This window comes from Mustelus asterias, chromosome 18 (assembly GCF_964213995.1).
Source record: "Mustelus asterias chromosome 18, sMusAst1.hap1.1, whole genome shotgun sequence".
Classification (NCBI taxonomy): domain Eukaryota; kingdom Metazoa; phylum Chordata; class Chondrichthyes; order Carcharhiniformes; family Triakidae; genus Mustelus; species Mustelus asterias.
In genome coordinates this window covers 70,378,188-70,403,087 of record NC_135818.1, presented here as the reverse complement: position 1 = coordinate 70,403,087, position 24,900 = coordinate 70,378,188, and the positions used below count along the sequence as shown (strand labels likewise).

Sequence of the window (24,900 nt, the reverse complement as noted above, 5' to 3'; positions counted from 1 at the left end):
AGTATTTCCGCATCCTCTTCACAGTTCACCCTCCCACCCAACTTTGTATCATCTGCAAATTTGAAGATAGTACATTTAGTTCCTTTGTTGAAATCATTAATATATGCTGTGAACAGCTGGGTTCCTAGCAGAGATCCCTGCAGTACCCCAAATCATAGAATTCCTACAGCCCAGAAGCAGGCCATTTGGCCCATTGAGTCTGTACCGACCACAATCCCACCCAGGCCCGATTTCCGTAACCCCACACATTTACCCTGGCCATCCCCCTGACACTAGTGTCAATATTACATCGCCAATCAACGTACCCTGCACATCTTTGGACTGTGGAAAGAAACCAGAACACCCAGAGGAAACCCACGCAGACACAGGGAGAACATGCAAACTCCACACAAACTAGTGTGGAGGCTGGAATTGAACCCGGATCCCTGGCACTGTGAGGCAGCAGTGCTAACCACTGCGCCACCGTGCCGCCCAAACAAGGCTGAGGGTCCATTTTGTAGCTGGGGTGTGGATACCACAGATGAAGTAGGTACACAGAGAGTGAGTTGCTTCTGCAGGTAAGGATAGGAAACCTTGGAGCAGAGATAGGCTTGGAGGAGTTGAGAGATGGTAACTGACTGTTTGCTCAGCTCAGCAGCTGGTGTCCTTTCCAGCTGAAGTTAAAACAGCAAGCTGAGGATTACTCCGTTATCAAAGGCTTATAAAGATTTCCAAATAGTCACTCGAGTCATGTGGCATTCTTCCTCCACAATGGATTCCAAAAGGCATGCTTATCCAATGTCTGGAACTGGCTTTGATTTCAGGACTGATAATGTCCCAGTCATTAGAACCATAGAACATTACAGCACAGAAACAGGCCTTTTGGCCCTTCTTGGCTGTGCCGAACCATTTTTCTGCCTTGTCCCACTGACCTGCACCTGGACCATATCCCTCCACGCCCCTCTCATCCATGTACCTGTCCAAGTTTTTCTTAAATGGTAAAAGTGAGCCCGCATTCACCACTTCATCTGGCAGCTCATTCCACACTCCCACCACTCTCTGTGTGAAGAAGCCCCCCTCTAATATTCCCTTTAAACTTTTCCCCCTTCACCCTTAACCCATGTCCTCTAGTTTTTTTCTCCCCTAGCCTCAGTGGAAAAAGCCTGCTTGCATTCACTCTATCTATACGCATCATAATTTTAGACACCTCTATCAAATCTCCCCTCATTCTTCTATGCTCCAGGGAATAAAGTCCTAACCTATTCAACCTTTCTCTGTAACTCAGTTTCTGAAGTCCCGGCAACATCCTTTTAAACCTTCTCTGCTCTCTTTCAACGTTATTAATATCCTTCCTGTAATTAGGTGACCAAAACTGCACACAATACTCTAAATTCGGCCTCACCAATGTCTTATACAACCTCACCATAACTCTTATACTCAATACTTTGATTTATAAAGGCCAATGTACCAAAAGCACCCTTTACGGCCCTATCTACCTGTGACGCCACTTTTAGGGAATTATGTATCTGTATTCCCAGATCCCTCTGTTCTACTGCACTCTTCAGTATCCTACCATTTACCTTGTATGTTCTACCTTGGTTTGTCCTTCCAAAGTGCAATACTTCACACTTGTCTGCATTAAACTCCATCTGCCATTTTTCAGCCCATTTTTCTAGCTGGTCCAAATCCCTCTGCAAGTTTTGAAAACCTTCCTCACTGTCCACTACACCTCCAATCATCAGCAAATTTGCTGATCCACTTTACCACATTATCATCCAGATCATTGATATAGATGACAAACAACAATGGACCCAGCACTGACCCCTGTGGCACACCACTAGTCACAGGCCTCCACTCAGAGAAGCAATCCTCCACTACCACTCTCTGGCTTCTTCCATTGAGCCAATGTCTAATCCAATTTACTACCTCTCCATGTATACCTAGCGACTGAACCTTCCTAACTAACTAGTTAGTTGTTGAAAGAGTCATCATCTATATTGAGGGTCAGATGTCACAAAGCCATTGTCTGGGCAGGCCCACTGACTCTGCTAACAAGGTGAGATTATTAGATGGTTCCCCTTTGAAATGGGAATGGACAGTCTCATGTGTGATATGAATCCATTAGATTTTTGCAAGCATAACAAGTTATGATGTGTGTATTTCCTGCTTTTCATGATTCCAAGGGTGCGCAATGAGGCGTGAGATACCAACAGCTGAGAAAATAATTATTTTGCTCTTGTAACTCCCAGTAGTAGCTCATAGAACAAAGGGACAACCCTGTAGTCATGCAACTTGTAGCAGCCATCTTTTGTTTGGGACAGCCGAAAGTCATTTTTCTAAAAGAACAAAATTCTGAATTTCTTTTCATGTCATATTGAATCTAACAATTCCAATCTTCACATGAATACACACATTTGGAGGGTCCACACGTACACACACAAATACATATCATAGAGTGAAGCAGGATAGGTAGATCAAATTAGAGTCCTTAAGAAAAAGTAATCTATTGTTCAGTGGCTCGGTGACTGCTGGTCAGATGGTCCTTCGGTGAACCCAATCTTTTGAGTTAAGCTTGCAACCAGTTAATTTGGTTATTCCTCTGGAGACAGTTGGGTTGAGCAGAATTTCTGCTTAATGTTTATTTATTAGTATTACAGGTGGGCTTACATTAACACTGCAATGAAGTTATTGTGAAAATCCCCTAGTCGTCTCACTCCAGCGGCTGTTCAGGTACACCGAGGGAGAATTTAGCATGGCCAATGTGCCTAACCAGCACATCCTTTGGACTGTGGGAGGAAACCAGAGCACCTGGAGGAAACCCACACAGACACAGGAAGAACGTGCAAAGTCCACACAGGCAGTGACCCAAGCCTGGAATCGAACCCAGGTCCCTGGATCTGTGAGGCAGCAGTGCTAACCACTGTACCAGCATGCCACCCATCAGCGAACAAGCCTCAAAGCTTGCTGGGAAGGTTGGAGACCGGGCTCAACATCTTCCACTGTGTGTCCTCAATACTGCAGCATCTCAACTTCAACTCTCAACAAAATGTGTCTTTTTGACATTAAAAAGAGGTTTGTTGGTCATGTGACTTGCTCTCTCCACTGTCGGAAGGGAAGAACCCAAGTAAGTTTGTGGTTTGTGTATTCCAAGCATAGTTGCTCATGTCAGTAAAGTTAGCTTTGCTATTATCTCATGGCTCAAGTGGTTTGAATTAATGTCCTCTCTCCAACAATTGAATCTCGGGTGCTTGGCTTAATGCCTTGTTAATGGCACAGAAGATAGGGTCCTTCGCATTGCCTGGAAGTTTATTGTCTCTGGTGGGGTCTTTGCAGACCTGGTGTTTTCATCCCAATGAAGTGGAATGTGGAATGTGCACTGATGCAAATTGGGCCAATAATTTTTGGCTGCTATTTCTCATCATCCTTTTCAGCCTGGTGTTTGAAAAGCCTGTTCTTTGAAGTTCAAGTCAAAGTTCCCAGATAATGGATTAAAAATCACTGCAAAATAAGCACATCTGCATGACTCCTGGGTATATATATGGTAGAGGTGGCATCTTGGATACAGTAACTATTAGAAGGATCCATGACCTGAAGATCAAGTGTAGTTTTGGCATCCTGCACTTGGTTGAAGTCATGAGGTTACACCAAGGCTTCATTTGAAGCAATTTTTGAAAGTGACATCTAGGCCTTTTGGCTAAGATGCAAATGAGATCAAGCCTTGGAGAAGGTGCAATGCCTGCTCCAATCAGCTTGGATCATGTAGATCAAGCCCAAGACAGGAAGTGGTGAGCCTGTCTTGTCAGCTTGGATCTGGAATGTCTCACTTGTGGAGACTTTGAATTGGACTTTGAATGGATTGAATTGTATATAAACAAAAGAATATATAATCCACTGTCAAGAGATTTTAATTAAAATTCCTTACATTTTTTCCATACTGCTTTCACAATACTTCATTTTGATTTGATTTGATTTGGTTTATTATTGCCAGATGTATTGGGATACAGTGAAAAGTATTATTTCTTGCGCGCTATACAGACAAACCATACCGTTCATAGAGTACATTGGGGAGGAGGAAAGGAGAGGGTGTAGAATGTAGTGTTACAGTCATAGCTAGGGCATACAGAAAGATCAGCTTAATATATGGTAGGCCCATTCAAAAGTCTGATGGCAGCAGGGAAGAAGCAGTTCTTGAGTCAGTTGGCACGTGACCTCAGGCTTTTGTATGTTATTTTGTATCTTCATATCAAGGGACCTCCAGACTTATAACGTGTTATCCCACAGTGGTGGACAACCAAGCAAATCAGGCATTTGGAAAAATTTTAAGGAAGTACGAGATATATTCAGCAGATCAGGCAGCATCTGTGGAGAGATAAATGAAGTTATCACATTTCAGCTCAGTGATTGTTCATCCGAACAGGAATTTGATCCATATCCCAGCTGGACAATGTTGAGCAAACTCTTCAATATCAGATTCAAGTACGTAACAAAGTTAGGAAATGGACAAAAGTTGAGTTTCCCAGATTAAACTCTGCTACAAATCACCAATATCTCATACATTTTCTTTCATCAATCCAAATAATGAAATATGTTCCAATAAATATACTTAAAGAATATATAATACTCATCAGACCAGTATAGGCACTCAAGAAAAATATTAACATATACTTGTATATAAAGTACAGCCCGTACATTCATGATATCATGTTATTTACATTAGTTTCTGTGACATGACACACATCAAATAAGCTATTCAAATGGTATTTGTTTAGAGGGGTCATCTATTCCAACATAATGTTCCCCTTAGGCATTGATTCCTCCCCTATACTTTCATTGAGAAATTGCTGGCTAGTGGGGCTACAGTTAATACATTATAAGCACCATTTAATCAGAGTTGTATCTGACTCATTACTGCACGAGCAGATGTGAGAGCTTGAATCCTTTACTCCCAGGATCCACATTGGTTGAAATGTAAATGTTAATCTGCTGCTGGAGTTCACTTAATGGTTTTAACCTGTGGGGACTTGGGTTATATCCTATTAAAAATGCTGTTTAATATTGTTTGAATGGCACTATCAAGCTCCTGGGGACAAAAGAGAGTGTCAATGTCGCAGTTGAGCAGGGTTGATTCAAACAGTAAGAGACATCGCGGCTAATCTGCAATGGGATCACAATAGTACAATGTACTGAAATTAGAAAATCACTCTCTAGTGATATTACAATAAAGCAATTTAATGAAAACAAAGCCGCACTGTGGCGACATCACCGTAGCAATGAGTAATGAATGAGTTGAAATGTTCCCAAGTTTCAATCATTAATATGTCATGAAATCCGTTGAGCTTTGTGTCTCTATGTGATACATCAGTAGTCTGTGGAGACTGTAATGTTTAATATACAGAATGTTCTGATGCTTATTACATTGGTTCTGTCTAGTAACAAGGGTGGGAGCTTCTGGTAGTGTTTTGATAGGTCACCGGATCAGTTCAAGTGTCAGTGCACAACTCTTCTTGAAGCAGTCAATTTTGGAAAGTCTGCCAGCCGACGTTTGCTACAAAGACAGGGACAGACAGATCTCCCAGTTAAGTTGAGTAAAATGGTTCGAGAAAGGCTGCAGAGAGCTAGCTATAAGTAAAGAGAGTCTTTGGGAAAATCTACCTCTTTGGAGAAATGGTGCTCTGCTTGGCAAGGCTATAGATCTAAAAGTGGGCTTGTTTGCTAATGTTGAGTGTACAGGGGAATCGGAGGAGAAGGAATCTCGGAAGGTGAGATTGAAAACCTTGTGGGGTAGGCCTTTGTTCAGGCTTTCCAATTGGGAACAATGTTTGGAGAGAATGCCAAGGCAGGATCTTCAAATGTGGAGATTGGAAGCCCTCATGGAAAAGACAAATGGTTGCTTCTTCTTTTGTTTAGCTGAAACAGGCACAATGTGTGCACCTGTTCTTTCCGTCTGCAAAAAATTATTTGAGGATCTCTAAGTAGGAGAATCTTAATAGGTTAGTAAGATTTTTAAAACATCAGATATTAAGGCACTGACAGAACTACCAGTATTTAGCTAAATGACTTTTAAAACAAACAGATAAGCTAACAAGAAAGGAGTTTACACATATGAGATACAGTAAGAGATTTAGACAAGTGATTATGATTTTAAAACATATATGCTGATCTTTTGAATGTATTAATGTATTTTTAAGGTAAATTGTTCACTTTAATCAAGAGCCATTTGCTGCAAAGTGTCATGGTAAAAGGTGTTAGGGTGAAGCCATATTCCAAGTGAATGTTTAAACCTTGAGAATATGCAAGATTTATCAGTAAAATTTTGGATGGAGAGAACATTTAGAACACTTAATCATATTTCATGAATAGGGTTTATTCATTCTCCAGACAAGATGGATGCATGCCCAGTCGTGGAGTGATGTGTTAATCTGGTTTGGCAGTGATCTTTAAGGGAGTCCATGGGAGCTTTCATTTGAACTTTGGGCTAGCATCTGAGGTTACTGGGTAACACGGGAAGTGGGGTTAGCCAAGACAGAGGTTAGCTTCTGGATTCTATGGACTAATAAACTGCCATTATGACAGAGGGTAAGATGCGATTGGCTAAGGTATATGACAGGTATTATGGTTGATTTATGTACACTGAGGATGATTGATTTAAAGCTAATGAAAGGCGGGAGTAATTGATAAGAAAATCTATGATTGATCTGTTTTGAATTGTATAGGTCAGATTTCATTGAAGAGGTCTAGCTGCTCTATCTCAGACCTGCCCTGACCCTTTTGATGGTCTCCTAGCGGCTGCAGGTCTAAATAAAGTTATGTCTTTAAACTGAGGCACTGGCTTCTTGAGTCTTGTATTGTCTAAAGTTAACCCTACCAATAGGACCAGATACCAAACTTGAAACTAGGGCATGTTTTATTGGACAGCAGGGAACCCCACACCTCTATATGCTTTGAAGACATGAACAATGTAGCTCAGACACCTCAAGACATTGGAAAAGTACCATCAACAGTCCCTGCATAAGATCTTCCAAATCTGATGGCAAGAAAGATGGTCAACAGCAACATCCTCTCAGACGCAAACTTGCTCAATATCAAGGCGATGCTCACTTAAGAACAGTTCTTGTGGGTAGGACATGTCATTCATTGATCCAACACCAAACGTCCAAAGCTTTTGTGCTACTTGGAACTTGGTTACAATAGGTGCTTCCCAGAAGGACTGTATAAAAGCCGTAGGGATGTCCTCAAAGCATCCCCCCAAATGGTCAAACAGACCCATCGATTCATGGGAGACTCTGGCTTGTGACCGATGAAATGCAGAAGGCTCATTCGGGAAGGGACCAAAAACAGTGACTTCGTCGGGAATGTGCAAGAGGGGAAATCAAGTAATTGGAGAGAGCACATAAATGTCCAAACAGCCCACCCTTGCTCAACCCTTCATGGAAGCATCTGCCCCCTGCTGTATGCATCAGGGTCTGCACGTTAAATAATTGTGTTTATCGGCCAGAGTGGGAGAATCATCCTCCTTCACCAAGGTTAGGTGGATTGATCGTGCTAAATTGTCTCTTAATGTTCCAAGATGTGTAGCTCTAGGGAAATTAGTGGGGCAAATACATGGGGCTAAAGGCAAAATACTGTGGATGCTGGAATCTGAAACAAAACAAAAAATGCTGGAGAAACTCGGTGGGTCTGTCAGCATCTGTGGAAAGAGAATAGAGCTAACGTTTCAAGTCAGGATGACCCTTCGTCGGGGCTTTGTAATACTGCTTGGACTGTCTGATTTCTGTGGGCAAGTATAAGCGTTATGCAGGAGGGAAGTATACAGTAAATGGCAGAATCCTTAGAGGCATTTACAGGGGAATCGAGGTGTACAGGTCCACAGTTCCCTTAAAGTGGCAACACAAGTGATAAGGTGGCCAAAAAAGCATATAGCATGCTTGCTTTGACACTCGGACGAAGAGTCATCCTGACTCAAAACGCTGGCTCTACTCTCTCTCCACAGACGCTGTCAGAAATACGTGAGGCTACTGGGTGGGGTGTTCTGTCGGAAAGTTGGTGCAGAATTTAATGGACTGAATGGCCTCATTCTGCACTGTAGGGATTCGATGACTGCCTAGTAAGATTTGATTTGATTTATTATTGTCACATGTATTAGTATACAATGAAAAATATTGTTTCTTGCGCACTATACAGCCAAAGCATGGGGCATAGGGGCAGTACGATGGCACAGTGGTTAGCACTGCAGCCTCACAGCGCCAGGGACCCGGGTTCGATTCTCGGCTTGGGTCACTGTCTGTGCGGAGTCTGCATGTTCTCCCCATGTCTACATGGGTTTCCTCCGTGTGCTCTGGTTTCCTCCCACAGTCCGAAAGACATGTTGGTTAGGTGGATTGACTATGCTAAATAGTTGGATTGGCCTGCTAAGTTCTCCCTCAGTGTACCTAAGCAGGCGCGGGAGTGTGGCAACTGGGGGATTTTCACAGTAACTTCACTGCAGTGTTAATGTAAGCCTACTCGTGACACTAATAAATAAACTTAAAACTTAAGCATGCCATTGATAGAGAAAGAAAGGAGAGGGTATAGAATGTAGTGTTAAAGTCATAGCTAGGGCGTAAAGGTCAACTTAATATAAGGTCCATTTAAAAGTCTCAGGGCAGTAAGGTGCATTGGCCATGCTAAATTCTCCCTTAACACTTAAGCATACCGTTGATAGAGAGGGTGCAGAATGTGGCGGGGGGGGGGCGCGAATATCCCATTCCGCCCACCACAGGAATCGGAGCGGGCAAGGGGCAGTCCAGCGTTGACACCTCAGGCAGGATTTTCCTATTTCAGGGCGAAATCCTTGGCCAGAAATCCTTGCCCCATAGTGTTACTGTCATAGCTTCCTACTTTCACATTAACCTCATTGCAGTGTGAATGTAAGCCTACTTGTGACACTAATAAATAAACTTTAACTTCACATTCTTTGTGTAAAATATGTTCCTAGGGTGTCGCGAAAGATCAACTCATGGGAGTCCCTACAGTGCAGAAGGAGGCCATTTGACCCATCGAGCCTGCACCAACCACAATTACGCCAGGCACTTATCCCAGTGACCCCAAGAATTTTAAGTTGCTCATCCCCCATGACACGAAGGGGCAATTTAGCATGGCCAATCCACCTACCCCTGCATGTTTTATTTAGGGCTGTGGGAGGAAACTGGAGCACCCGGAGGAAACCCATGCGGACACGGGGAGAAGGTGCAAATTCCACACAGGAATCGAACCTGGGTCCCTGGCGCTGTGAGGCAGCAGTGCTAACCACTGTGCCACCCTAATTGGCTGCTCCCCTATTGGTGATGGGAGAGGGCAGCAGGCGTGGTGTTGATTTGAAACAGTAACACTGATGGGGGTGGCGCTGCACAGCTGACCATTGTTATTCCACTGGGGCTCCAGGTTTATTTTATGGATGAAGCGGTTGCCGGCGCGTGCTAGGCTGCCCATTGTGACGGCTGCGATCAGCTGACTGGCGGCCGGGCCGGGTTCTGTAACCATGGCGGCGGCGGCTCGAACCGGGCGGGCAGTGCAGCAGCAGCAGCAGGCGGCTCGGCCTCACCTCCACCTCTGCAGCCTCCTGACCTGGGCCTGCCTTTGCCTCAGCCTGCCGCCGCCTGGAAACGCCGCCGTCTACCTCCTGGACGACACAGGAGGCCTGGCCTCGGAGTTTGACGGCATCGGCGGCCTGAGCGGCGGCGGGGTAAGTGTCTCTGGGTGGGGCCGAAGGATGGAATCCTCACGCGGGAGGCCATTCGGCCCAGCCAGCCTGTGTTAGCCCTCTGGAAGACCTACCCAATTGGCTCAATTTCCTTCGCTTTCAAGCCTCTATCCACATCTCTTCCAAGTTCCAATGAAACTGCTTCCTATTTTCACATTAACCTCATTGCAGTGTGAATGTAAGCCTACTTGTGACACTAATAAATAAACTTTAACTTCATATTCTTTGTGTAAAATATGTTCCTCATTCTTTTTGCCAGTCTCCCTAAAGAAACAATTTGCACAAGTGGGTTTAAGTTGTTTCTTTCCCCACAGATGCTGTCAGAAGTACGTGGGGTTTCTGGGTGGGATGAAATTTCGGAAAGCTGGTGCAGACACGATGGGCTGAATGGCCTCCTTCTGCACTTGGCTGAAGCGTTTAAAGTTTTAACTTTATTTATTATTGTCACTAGTAGGCTTACATTAAAACTGCAATGAAGTTATGGTGAAAATCTTCTAATGGCCACATTCCACTGCCTGTTCGGGTACACTGAGGGAGAATTTAGCATAGCCAATGCACCTAGCCAGCATGTCTTTCGGACTGTGGGAGGAAGCCGGAGCACCCGGAGGAAACCCACGCAGACATGGGGAGAACGTGCAGACTCCGCACAGACAGTGACCCAAGCTGGGAATCAAACCCGGGTCCCTGGTGTTGTGTGCCACTGTGTCACCCATAAGAACCAATGAGAAAACGTTTCAACTGTCCACTGCAATGCTAAATCATTGGGGTAGATTGTGATGGGAGCAGCACTGACTCTTGTCAGTGCTCACCCTTTATTAAGAAACAAAATTAGACAGCATCTGTGTGGTTAAACATAGAGATCAGGATTTTACAACTCTGCCCCTCCTCAAGCTTTGTCTCATCTCAAGAATTGGCATTCACATAGATGTAGGGTGTGGATTTGTGGTATTTGCCATGTGGTATGCAAGTCAGAAAAGTTTTTAAGCCCACAGTAATAGTGTCGCCCTTATTATTGCTGCAAAATCTGCTTGCCCTGATCCGATCAGTCCCAGATCCTCTGAAAATGTGGTAGTGCTGCTTGGACTGTCAGATTTCTGTGGGCAAGTATAAGCGTTATGCAGGAGGGAAGTATGCAGTAAATGGTAGAACCCTTAGAAGTATTAGCATACAGAGGAATTTAGGTCCTCAGTTCCCTGAAAATGGCAACACAAGCGATAAGGTGGTCAAGAAAGCGCATGGCATGCTTGCCTTCATCAGTCAGGGCATAGAGTATAAAAATTGACAAGTCATGTTGCAGCTGTATGAGCTCTATGGCAACCTCATAGAAGTTTACACAATTATGAGAGGCATGGATAGTCGGAGTCTTTTTCCCAGGGGGAGAAAGTCAATTACATGGGGACATAGGTTTGAGGTAAACAGAGGAACGTTTAAAGGAGACTAAAAGGCCAGTTTGTTTTTTGCACAGAGGATGGTAAGTGCCTGGAATGTGCTGCCAGAGGAGATGTTAGAAGCAGATACAGTGGCACTGTTTAAGAGGCATCTTGACAATACATGACTAGACAGGGAGTAGAGGGATACAGACCATGTAGAGGCAAAAAGATCTTTAGTTTAGAAAGTTGTCTTATGTTGGCGCATGCTTGGTGGGCCGAAGGGTCTGTTCCAGCGCTGTATTGTTCTTTGTTCTTTGAATGACGCGTGCCATACATACACTGCTGGCTGCAAAATCTGATGTGGAGATGCCGGCGTTGGACTGGGGTAAACACAGTAAGAAGTTTAACAACACCAGGTTAAAGTCCAACAGGTTTACTTGGTAGCAAAAACCACACAAGCTTTCGGAGCCCCAAGCCCCTTCAGGTGAGTGGGAATCTGAAGAAGGGGCTTGGGGCTCCAAAAGCTTGTGTGGCTTTTGCTACCAAATAAACCTGTTGGACTTTAACCTGGTATTGTTAAACTTCTTACTGTACAAAATCTGAACCATTATGTTATAAGTTATCAGTTTCAATCATATTTAATCAATTTATTGACATTCTTTGTTGGTGACATACGCTGTGAATGAAGGATCCTTAGATTTCCAGCGAGCATTTGATGAGTGCCACGACAAAGATTATTGAGAAAAATAAAAGCTCATAATATAGGAAATAACACATTGGCTTGAAAGAAAATTGGCTAGCTAAAAGTAACAGATGGTAGGCATAAATGGGCCTTGTTTTAGTTGGCTGGATGTGATGAGTGGCACAGGGATCAGTGCTGGGGTATCAACCTTTTACAATTTATACAAATTACTTGGATGAAGGGACTAAAGATATGGTTGCCAGATTTGCTGACTAAACAAAGATTGATTGGATTGTAAGATGAAGCGAAAACAAGGGAGGCTACAAAGGGACACAGGTTAAATGAGTGGACAAAGACCTGGCAAATTGAGAATAATGCAGGAAAATGTGAAATTATCCCTTTTGGCAGGAAAAATAATGGGATTTGGTTTTCAATGTCGGAAACTGACTATAATTGATTTTGCAGAGAATTAAAGCCTATTCAAGTGACAGTCTCATGAGAGATAAATATGAGTGTTAAATCCTAGCAAGACATGTGCCACTTTTACCCTGACGATACCTATCCTACCAGTTCTTAATAGCTTCAATTTGGGTGCAGCTCTTAAACTAATGGTACCTAAGTACACAGAATACAAATGCTGGAAATCTGAAATAAAAGTAGAAAATGTTGGAAGAGCAGCTGTCAACGACTCTTGTATTTGGAATTTTTTTTAAGAACGACAGCTAAGTGGCATGATACAAATGCTACCGGGACTCGATGGATTGAGATATGAGGAGAGGCTGAACAGACTGGGACTTTTTTCTCTGGAGCGTAGGAGGCTGAGGGGTGTCCTTATAGAGGTCTATAAAATAATGAGGGGCATAGACAAGGTAGATAGTCAATATCTTTTCCCAAAGGTAGGGGAGTCTAAAACTAGAGGGCATAGGTTTAAAGTGAGAGGGGAGAGATACAAAAGTGTCCAGAGGGGCAATTTTTTCACACAGAGGGTGGTGAGTGTCTGGAACAAGCTGCCAGAGGTAGTAGTAGAGGCGGGTGCAATTTTATCTTTTTAAAAAGCATTTGGATAGTTACATGAGTACGATGGGTATAGAGGGATATGGGCCAAATGCGGGCAATTGGGATTAGCTGAGGGTTTTTTTTAAAAAAATAAGGGCGGCATGAAAAAGTTGGGCCGAAAGGCCTGTTTCCATGCTGTAAACCTCTATGGCTCTAAAGACCCTAGATATTGTTTGCTTTGACTATATGTTGAGTAATAATTCTGAGCTGTAATGTGTTCTAATTGCACTGAGCTGGACATTAAGTTATCTGCAGTACAGTTCAGCAATTTTTGTTTTGCATATTCATTGAGAATTGCACAATTCTTTTATTTAGGCAACTTCCCGACTTCTTGTGAACTACCCGGAGCCATATCGCAGCCAGATTTTGGACTACTTATTCAAGGTAGGAATTATATGCAAATTAATACATTTGAATTAATGCATTCCCAATATTTTAACATTTAAGGATAGTCTTCGGAGGCCTTGTGGCATAGTGGTAGCACCCCTATCGCTGAACCAGAAGCTCCAGGTTGGAGTCAAACTCCAGGGCTCGCTGGCCACGAGTGTTCATAATGCATTTCAACTGGCTGATAATCAGCTTGGGAATCCTTTCACCGCTTTCCCCACTATTCCCCAAAAACGGAAATGTGAAGATGTGCTTAAAAAAAGGTAGCTATTGATTGTTTTTCTCTTTGGGTATTTGTACTGCTTTTGTTTGCTTTGTCTGAGTGTAACTATAGTGCAGTTTCAAACTATCTGATTAAGGATCTCACCTATGTATCAGTACACTTACAGTGCTCTGCTCGTGTGTATTGATGTATGTGTGTGCACACACACCTCTCCTGGCTGGGTGAACAGAGGATTTGACATTTTAGACTTTTGGAAATAATTGAACGAGATACTGCTTGATTCAAACCTACGATGGAGCAACTGTTAGCAGCACATGCTAAGTGGCTTCTGGTAAAAAATTGGTGGCTGCCCCAGTACTCGATATGTGCACCGTTCTTTTGAAAGGGGCCTGTATTTTGTGAGCCCGTGGTATTCGTTAATGTAATCCATGAGGTCAGTTCAGTTGCTCGCATAGAAAATGTAAAGTGGTGAGTTTTGGATGCTTAAAGCATCCCATGTCACTGAAATGGGCATTGCATCGTAACGTTGTGTGTTAAAATCATTTTTTTTTTGTCTTGAGCTGTCATTGCAGCACGGTGGCACAGTGGTTAGCGCTGCTGCCTCAGAGTGCCAGGGACCTGGGTATAATTCCAGCCTCAAGTGACTGTCTGTGTGGAGTTTGCACCTTCTCCTCGTGTCTGCGTGGGTTTTTCTTCGGGTGCTGCGGTTTCCTCCCACACTCCAAAGATGTGCAGGTTAGGTGGATTGGCCATGGGAACTGCACGGGGTTATGGGGATTGGGCAGGGGAGAGGGCCTGGGTATGACACTCTGTCAGAGTCGTTGCAGACTCGATGGGATGAATGGCCTCTTTCTACACTGCAGGGATTCTATGATTGTGGATACTAGGAGCATTTGTACATTTACATATTTGTGCTTTCAAATCAATTGTTGCTGCTGTGTCAGTTGTAAGATAGCTCAGCATGTTAGAAATCAAAAAATGAAAATTATATTATTGATATTTGACTAGAAAGTTTCACCCTTTTGAAGTCTTTATAATTTTGGGGTCGAAATCAATAAGGTTTGAAATGTATAATAATGGAGCATATAAGTGAGCATAGCCATTAATCTATATAGGCAAGTCATTGGTATAGTATAAGTAAAATTCAGTGTTATCATGTGTGATTCTGTTTTCTTTTCCCTGGTGAATTCCATTCATTTTGCTATATTGATGTAACATGTATGATTTTGTAATAAACTGTTACCAATGACTTGATTATTTTGAAGACTGGAACAAATAAAACTGAACTTTCCCCTCATGCATCAATACTTGATGGTTAAATTTCTCCCGGTATCAGTTATATGTAGGAGTAAGTCGGTCTAAAGAAACAATCACTAAGACCAGAACATTGAGTGCTTCTGTCTGACTCCGCTTATTTGATTGGAAGACAGAATTTACTTCCCTTTAATTTATCAACAGCTCCAAAAAGAAGCAACTTTGCTTTGCCTGTAAGTTTCAGTGGTGGAAATGTGGTTTGACCAACCCATTAACCCAGTGGTTCCCAAACTTTTTTCACTGGGCCGCACTTTCGGAATAAAAATTTGCTCGCGCCACACCAAATTTTTTATTGATAAAAAATACTTTCAAAAACAAAAAAAAACAACTCCTAGCAGTGCTTGATTCATAACATAGAACACAACTCTTTTTATAATATGATCATGGGACATCCAGAAAGTATAAACCAATCACTTTGGAAAAATATCTAATCCATGTTTAAATGTTTCTTTGATTGTCCTTGAATCTTCCCGCCACACTTGCCATCCTCTCTTGCTGCACCAGTGTGGCGCGCCGCACCTTTGGGAACCACTGCATTAACCTATCCTTTACACAGATCTAAGAGGTAAAGTTTAAAGTTTATTTACTGGTGTCACAAATAGGCTTACATTAACACTGCAATGAAGTCACTCTACAAATCCCCTAGTCGCCACACTCCAGCGCCTGCTCGGTTACACTGAGGGAGAATTTAGCATCGCCAATGCACCTAACCAGCATGTCTTTCAGACTGTGGGAGGAAACTGGAGCACCCGGAGGAAACCCACGCAGACACGGGGTGAACGTGCAGACTCCGCACAGACAGTGACCCAAGCCGGAATTGAACCCAGGTCCCTGGCGCTGTGAGGCAGCAGTGCTAATCACTGTGCCACCGTGTCGCCGTACTTTTACTTTTGGTACTTTTTGGTGACTACATTTAGAGACAGAAATAAACTCCAATGTTGCTACACTAAAATCTGCTATTTCCTTCCACCATGAGGAGGTTTTTGGTACTGTCACAAATGGTGCAGAATTGTGACGTCATATTTGAATAGTTTAGGATTCCAGGATGTCCATTTGTTGTTGTAGAAAGTGGCTTCAAGTACTGTTGCATATGTGTGAAACGAGAAGAATTTTATTACAAAACCAAATGGGAACTGGTGGTCACAGAAACCAGTTCCTCAAACCAGTTTCCTTGGCTAAAACTGAAACTCAGTAAAAAAATAATGAGGAGGTTATGTATGTCAGCAAATATCTTTATTCAGTATGCCTTCTCTCTCTTTCCATGATTATACTATACCTGCCTTTTCTGTGCCTCATTGTGATCAGAACTTGATTTAGATTTACTTTAATGGCATAAATGTGACGATTGGCTCCACTGCATGCGATCCTGCATATTGGGGTTTTCATATAGGGGTTTTGTTAACCGCTTCTGATTGAAAATAATGCAAAATGTATGAATCACTTGTGTATGTTTTCTTTTTCATTTTGGCTTTGGAGAAATAGTTTTTACTACCAAGAAATTAACCTGGCAGCTACTGGTGCCCTTGTACTTATGGAATAGTACTTTTCCCCTAATTCCTTCACTTCACTGATACTTGCCTCCTTTTAAAAACCTTTTAATAGCCCACCTGAAGTCACTAATAATGCCTTCACCGCTGCTTGTTGTGTGTTTCCATTTATAAAGCATTTTATATATTAAAGACAATCTAAATGCAAGTTTGTTTCGCAGCAACCTTCATTAGTTAATGAAAAATGAGAGTAATGAATGAAATGAATATTTCTGTTCTTGCCCAACATGTGGCAGTAGTAAGGTAATCACCATCACTTGTTAATATAATCTCCCTTCTCGTCAGCCAAACTTCGGTGCCTCCTTGCATATCTTGAAAGTGGAGATCGGTGGTGATGCACAAACAACAGGTAGGAAGCCCTTTTTTTCAATGTCAAAACTTTGAAATTCACTGATTAGAAAGGTCATAGTGAAGAATTCCCAAGGTTTAACTTCCATTGTTAAATCTTTATATATAAACTAAATATAGAACTGTTAGCAAGATCTGATGTTTGGTTGTTGTCTATCCAATATTTGCAATACTCATCGATCTTCTGTGACATTGCACTTTGGTAGTCAAGACCAGATGGCAGAATTTGGATCAAATGTAGGAAATAATTGAATTAGAGTAGAAGTTAGAGGGAGGAAGGAGACAGGTGGAAAGGGGTAGCTAGGGAAGAGAAGGATGTGGAGAAGTCAGTGAGCAAGGAGGAGAAGCAAAATTGGGAAGCAGGAGAGAGGCTGTTGGTACATGATGGGTATGTTAATATTAATAGAAATTACAGGGTTGATGCAGATTATTGGCCATGGAAAGAGATCATTTTCCTTCATGGTGGTTTCGTCACATGAAGAAAATATGAGTGGTCAACAATTTGGTTAGAATAGGATTGAGGGAGCAGGAGATGGGTCTTCTGGATGAATTGAAGTTGGAGAGAGATTTGCAGGAGGTGTGGAATAGAATCTAGGGAAAGAGATGAGTTCAGGGCTAGGACTTCAGGGATGTTTTGGGGAACTTGTGTCCCAAAGAGCATAAGGATGTAAGGAAAGCAATGGAGACAGCAGATAGGATGGTCTTGATCTTTGCAACAAGGAAGTCCACTCGGTCCTCACACTTACTGTCAGAAGTGAGGTTAGAGGTGACAGGGGAAGAGGGCAGTATAGTTAGTGGTGGAGAAGAGAACCTTTGCATTCCTGATTGATCTCTGAATAGTGATCAGTTTTAACAAGTTTTATTTAGCTGGGAGGCTATGATTTCTCTGTCACTATTGTGCACTCTATTTCGCCAAGGGTCATGTTCGGGGTTGTCATTGAACCTAATTGTTTCCATCTGTCATATTTATGGTTCCCATCTGTTTTCAGCACCTTGTTAAGTAAGACTGCTAACTTAATGTATAACTGATATTCGCATGAGTTTATAATTTTCTTAATAGATGGGACAGAACCTTCACATATGCACTATGAAAATGATGAAAATTATTTCCGTGGATATGAATGGTGGCTGATGAAAGAAGCAAAGAAAAGGAATCCTAATATTAAATTAATAGGTATATGTTTAACAATTTTACTCAACTGTTTATCCCTTTTGTTCTAAAATCAATTTAATCATTTTTCTCTCTGTGTAGGTATGAGGACCAGCAGTCTTTCAGTGCCCATGTGGCAGTTCTTTCTATAGGAACCTAGACTAAATAAGTGGTGGTAGGCTATTTATTAATGAGTCATTTTGGCTAAGCCCATTTCTGAACTGCCATGCGCCTTCGAACAAAGACTGTTCGATACCCATTGGCAATTCTGTTCATGTTGTCATTTGTTTCTGCTCTTCCTAACCCAGTAACATTAAGGTCAATGTTAACATCCCAAATGATTTTGACTGAGAACAAGAGAATAAGTTATTTAAATCTTAAGTTACAGGATATTACTGTTTCAGCTTCTCTTTTCATATCTGTAATACAGGCTGGCATTTTTCCGTCCTGCTGTTCTGTCCTGGGACCCACCAGGGGAAATCAGCAGCCCAGCCAAAAGTCCACTGACTTTCAACGGGACCCCACGATCTGGGCAACAGGTGGGCCTGAAAAATCCCACCAAAGTAATAGGAATTAATACTTTGGGTCAAAAAAAAATTATTGTTTTTGGATGCTTTCTACTTTGACCAGAATTCAAAAGGTATTGGAGTACCCATTTCCCTTCCATTCAGGGAAATAAGAAAACATATTTTCTGAAGTGTAAAGGACATTCAATAAAGGGTGGCACAGTAGTTAGCACTCGTACCTCACAGCGCCAGGGATCCAGGTTCGATTCCTGACTTGGGTCACTGTCTGTGTGGAGTTTGCACATTCTCCTTGTGTCTGCGTGGGTTTCCCCCAGTGCTCCGGTTTCCTCCCACAGTCCAAAGATGTGCGGGTTAGGTGGATTGGTCATGCTAAATTGTTCCTTAGTGTTCGGGGGTCTAGCTAGGGTAAATGCATGGGGTTGCGGGGATAGGGCCTGGGTGGGATTGTGGTCGGGTGCAGACTCGATGGGCCGAATGGCTGCCTCCTGCACTGTAGGGATTCTATGATTCTAAAGGTTTATAAGGAAACTGCTCGGTGAGCTGAGAACTTGTAACTACAAGAGAAGGGTGATGGAAAGACAATATTCAATAGAAATGCAGCATTATTTATGTAATACTTTGTTTTGATATATACATTATGAGTGAATTCATAAAAGGAGGCAAGATATATTGCCAGAATACTTGCACTATAAAGTACACCTTATTGTTCCTTCCTCACTGCTGAAAGAATTCAAGCAATGCAAAAACAAATTGATTTTTTTTTGTGTTTTTAACAGTTCAGTTGTCATTTCGTATGCTAAACACAGGCACTTAGGCTCCATAAAAGCAATCATCTCTCAGTGAGTAGAGGAAATTAGTGAGTAACCTTTCTGATCGTTTTCATCAGACATACACACTGACCCCTTTTGGTGCTGAGGTACTGAGTCACAAAAAGAAACAAGGATCTCTTTGGTTCTATGCTTTAGGGTAAGTTAGCTGGCTACAACCACAGTGATGTTGTGGGTTTTGCAGTTTACCTCCGGACACCTGGGTGGGGATATGGCAGATGGTTAAATTGAATTCCATTACCAAAGAATATTTCATGATATTTACTGAAAGTTGATAGGCAAGGATAGGGTACAGTCTGTTGCCAACTAAACTGAAGCATGAAGAACATACACTAAATTGAGGCCCACTGGAGCTTTATTCGAACATGTCATGACATTCCAGAGAAACTCTATAACTTTAACTCAACCAAAATTAACTTGAAAGACTTTTAATATCGCTCTAATTATAAACTGCAGTTTTTAGTGAATGTTTATTTTCTTGTCAGGGTTACCTTGGGCTTTTCCTGGTTGGATTGGTTGTGGGGACGATTGGCCTTATACCTGTCCAGACAAAACGGCCTACTACGTCGCTTCATGGATTCATGGTGCCAAAGTCTATCATAATCTTGATATTGATTATGTTGGGGTTAGTAGAAAACAATGTCTTTTGACTTGTGTTACTGAACGTTGTTGAAATCTTAATCTGTTATGGATAATGTTATGGATACAGCTGTTAGAATAATGAAATCTTTCCTAACCTTTCCACCCTCATTGTGAACAGCAAGAGTAAGAAAGTCATGGGCTTCTCTGTCATTAAGGTCAAGACCATCCAGTCATGTCTCTCCCACCTGACTAGACTTCTCTAATACACCCAGCTCCCCCAACCCCGCCCTAACCCTGAGCTCACCTTTCTTTCTAGTTTTTTGTATTTCCCCTCATGCCTTTCCCTGAGCTCAACTTGTCCACGAGACCCACCACTTGATCTTGTTCCCACTTAGGATCACCCAACTTCTCCTGTTCCAGGTTAGCAGATATTGTTCAGGTATTGCTCCTCTCTACTTTAGATGTGTCATCATCATCCCTCTCCTCAAAAAAAGTCTTTGACCCCCACCATTATTGCAAACTACCATTGTATTTTCAAACTCCCTTTCCTTTCCAAAGTCATTGAATGTGTTCCCCCAATTTGGTCTATGTCCCTGTGACAGTACTGGAAGCAGTTCTTACACAGGTCACAAATTACATCCTTTGTGACTGAGACAAAGGTGCACTTTGTGTAAAGCTAGTCTCAGTAATGGTGATCGTGATAACTATCCTTAATTGTTTTAAAATCCATCTGGTTCACTAATGTCCTTCAGGGAAGGAAATCTGCTGTCCTTAACCAGTCTGACTTGCGTGTGACTCCAGAACCACAGCAATGTGGTTGACTCTCAATTGACCCCTCAAATGACCACTTCAAGGGCAATTTGGGATGGGCAACAATGCAGGCTCTGCCAGTGATATCCACACCCCATGAAATAATGGAAAAAAGGTACTGGATAGCAGAAATTTCTTCCAATTAAATATTGTGAAGACTGAAGCCATTGTTTTTAGTGCCCTGTATCAAATTCCATTCCTTAACTACAGGCTTCACCCCTCTTTCTGCAACAGTCTGAGATTAAGACAGTCTGCAACTTTTTCTGTCACATTTGACCCTGAGATGAGCCTCTACTTTCATATTTTTACCGTCACTAAGCCTATTCATTTCCACTTCTGTAACATTGCCCAACTTCATAGAATCATAGAATCTACAGTGCAGAAGGGGGCCACTTGGCACATCGAGCCTGTGCCTACAACAATCCCACCCAGTTCCTATCACCCGTAACCCCACACATTTACCCTCCTAGGACCCCTGACACTAAGGGGCAATTTAGCAAGGTCAATCCACCTAACCCACACATCTTTGAGTGTGGGAGGAAACCGGAGCACCTGGAGGAAACGCAGGCAGACACGGAGCGAACGTGCAGACTCCATACAGACAGTGAGCCGAGGCCGGAATTGATAAAGTGGAACTTAACGGATTTGTCAGATAATGGAACCGGATGTCATTAAAGGGTCAGTGGTAAATTGGGTGCATAATTGACTAAGGCAACAGAGATGAACCAATATCTCTCTAATCAAAGTGATTTGGAATCCCCCAAGGGTACATAATAGGACTGTTGATTTTCCTTTTATATGTAAGTAATCGCAGTTGGGCATTGGAAGTGCAATTTTGAAGCTTGCAGATGATATAACTGCAGTGCAGTATTGAAGGAGTGTTGCACTGTTGGAGGTACCACCCTTGGATGAGATGCTAAAAACCAAAGCCCCATCCACTCTCTTAGATGGATGTGTAAGACCCCACGGGTACTATTTCCATAGACCCATAGAATCCCTACAGTGGAAAAAGAGGCCATTTGGCCCATCCCCGTAACCCTGCACATATACCATGGCTAATCCATATAACCTACAAATCTTTGGACACTAAGGGGCAATTTAACATGGCCAATCCACCTAACCCCCACATTGAACAGGGGAATTATGCTCTGTCCTGGGCAATATTTATTGCTCAGTCAGCATCAAGGAAAACAGATTCTGGCCATTATCGCATTGCTATTTGTGGGAGCTCGCTGTGGGTAAATTGTCTGCTACATTTCTTACATTATGTTGTCCCAGACTTTCCAGTCAGTGTCGGAAACAGTGCATCCAACACTGACTCCAACTTAAACTGTCCATTTATCATTTTATTCTGGAGTCTTTTAACCTCCTGATGCCGGCTCCAGATTTTTAATTCAATTTAAATTTCATCATGTACTGTGGTGGGATTCAAACCTGGGTCTCCAGAGCATTACCCTGGGTCTCTGGATTACTAGTTCAGCTCTGATTGGAAGAGACCTGACATTGCATGCCATACTGTATTCCTAGTAAACTGCACATATAACAAAGAATCTCCTTTTTAATTCTGGAATGAAAAATATCCAGCATGTTTATTTTGGTTTGCAGGATATGGCCTATTGTACATAATCATTGATGCTTTTAGTTTTGTCTGCAAGTCTGAACAAATGTTGTTTCTCCTATCAGTGAACTTGATACTGGATTGTTTTTAAGAACATCTTGTCGTTTTTGGATGATTTTTATGGATATAAATGAAATTTATTTGCATTTGTGTTCCTAGATTTGGAATGAGAGAGCTTATAACAAAAAATACATCCAGGTACGTGTGTAAAAAAAAAACAGATCTCCAGCTTAATTTTTATAGATAATGCATTAAGTTTTAAAATCTAATGTAGAATATAAACTTCACAAATCATGTTGATATTAAAATTGTCGTATTTAGTCTGGGTGAACAAAATACATAATTAATCTTAACACTCATAAATTCAAAACCAGTTTTATTTATTTTAAGTTTGATGCAAAATTGTAATTGGTGTGATAAATTTGTGCTTAGAGTTTCAGTTTTGACGTGGCAAAGTAACGCAGGCTGCTTTAGCTTCTGCTTCTCCATTGAAATGTGTCACTGACTTTTTAAAACATTTTGTAGAAACACCTAAGCTCATTCACTTTGTGACCTCGGAGTAATATGTTGAAATGTCTCTCTGAATTTGACTTTATGTTCCTAAAGTGAGGAATGGTCAATATGGGGGGTGGCCATTCATGTTTAGAAAGACATAATGCTTTTCGAAACTTAATAAGGGTTTTACTTTTGGTAAATATTTGAGTTTGAATGAACTCGTGAGCAGACCACTCCGGAGATCTCTTCACCTCTGCGCTGAGCTCGATTTCCAATGGATGTTTTCCTTCCTTTGACTGATTGTGTATCAATATGGCAAAAAATAAAAGTTGGTACAATTTGCTAGGAGTCTGAGGTGAAATAAATTTTACACGCTGTTGTGAGAAATTCTTTTAGGTGGCCTGATTAATCTTTTCATTAAACATTTCATTTCACAAAGGCAAAAGAAGTTCATTCAGTTCAATGAAATTCTTAAACTAGTTTTATTAAAACAGTGACGTGTTAGAATCAAAAACATTACAGATTAACAATATTCAGACAAACATACAATTAAGACAAGACAAATCTCATTTTGGCCTAAATGGGAGATCAGTGGTTCTACCTACACAGCTAATGAGCTAGCAGGCTTTCACAAAAGATCTCCAATTTCATGCCAAAGAGCAGAATTGGTTATAGTTTTCGTTATCAGGTTATACAGCCCAGCACTTGATTAAAAGCAATTTCATTCACTGTTCTGTCAATCTAACAATGGCATGTCATTCAATTAATCATATTTTGACACCTTCAAATATTGATCTGTCATTCATTCGCCTGTCCGTTTTACGGAAGACCTCTCCCAAAAATGGCATCATATGATTCAGCATTTCTCTAACAAGTTTAAACCGGCTCTAATACCAAAAGGCACCTTTATCTTTTGGTATCATCACCTGGCCTGGGTAATTTACTTTGTTGCATTATTTGTGCCTGACTTGTGCTGATATCGTTCATGAAAACATCTTTCATTTCACTGTCATGTTACAAATTCATTTCTTCGAGACATTATTAAGATGTTACTTAAATATTTTGTATTATTCTCAAACCGCATGTTAAAACATTAGCTGCTAATTATCCTCATGTTGGGTATTTAGAATTAATTCGAATTCTCAACTATACACGCGTGTTCAAGAGAGGCATGAATATTATGAATCTTCATTCATCAAATACTCGGTGAAGATTAGTGAAATGGACAAGGCAATTTATTGTTATCTGTTTTGCTTTCAAAATAACTAAATAGCCACAGCTTTTGATTGACTCCACCATGCATGATGCAGTCAAAACAAGGTCGACCCATTTCTGTACCTCAAGAAATGGGTATTGCAATTATAAAAGGAAGTGACTTATCACATTATAGTACTATATTTGAAATTAGAATGAAATCAAGTGCATAATTATTTGATATTGGTTTGGCCTTGTGACATAACAAAGAAACCTAATTTGATTAAGAATCAGTGACTATTTTTTGTGTTGTAAACATACAAGTCGGTGCACTATAATTATTAATCAAGGCCCTTTATTTTTGTTATTTTGTTGGCTATGAACTTAGCCATGCTTACAAACGATGATCACGGTGGCACAGTGGTTAGCACTGTTGCCTCACAGCTCCAGAGACCTGTGTTCGATTCCTGGCTTGGGTCACTGTCAGTGCGGAGTCTGCACGTCCTCCCCCTGTGGGTTTCCTCAGGGTGCTCCCCTCTCAGTCCAAAGATATGCGAGATAGGTGCATTGGCCATGCTAAATTGCCCCTTAGTGTACCAGAATGCGTAGGTTAGAGGGATTAGTAGAGTAAATGTGTGGGATGATGGGGATAAGCCCTAGGTGGGATTGTTGTCGGTGCAGACTCGATGGGTTGAATGGCCTCCTTCTGTACTGTAGTGTTTCTCTGATTTCTATAATTTACAGCACAAGGAAGTTCAAAAGCTGTTATGTCGATCACAAAACTCACTTAATAATGTTTGGAAATTGTGATAAAACCATAAAAAATCTAATAATTGGAAAAGTGTTTTGGTGGTTGTATGTTTAAAGACAAACAAACTATTTAAAATGGAATATATAGTAAAGGCAGGTTGGCTGAGTTGATGGAACTGCAGTTTTGCGATGCTGATTAGTCTAGCAACACTATCAACAAATGTTTTTACCAAAGGCAAGTTGGCAATTAACGATGGTCAAAGTTCAAAAATAAAGATGGGAAACATTCAAAAAGGTGAGCT

At 41.7% G+C, this 24,900-nt stretch overlaps 1 protein-coding gene across 2 annotated transcripts in view; it reads left to right on the top strand.

Moving 5' to 3' along the window:
* Nucleotides 1–9,308: 9,308 nt before the first annotated feature.
* LOC144507271 (galactocerebrosidase-like) overlaps nucleotides 9,309–24,900 on the top strand; it is a 60,313-nt gene continuing 44,721 nt past the window's right edge. For both annotated transcript variants that reach the window (XM_078234291.1, XM_078234292.1), the window contains exons 1-6: nucleotides 9,309–9,700; nucleotides 13,142–13,210; nucleotides 16,583–16,646; nucleotides 17,706–17,819; nucleotides 19,635–19,774; nucleotides 22,319–22,357. In XM_078234291.1, coding sequence (XP_078090417.1) covers nucleotides 9,497–9,700; nucleotides 13,142–13,210; nucleotides 16,583–16,646; nucleotides 17,706–17,819; nucleotides 19,635–19,774; nucleotides 22,319–22,357 — 630 coding nt within the window. In that variant the 5' untranslated portion in view covers nucleotides 9,309–9,496. The remainder of the gene's footprint in view (nucleotides 9,701–13,141; nucleotides 13,211–16,582; nucleotides 16,647–17,705; nucleotides 17,820–19,634; nucleotides 19,775–22,318; nucleotides 22,358–24,900) is intronic.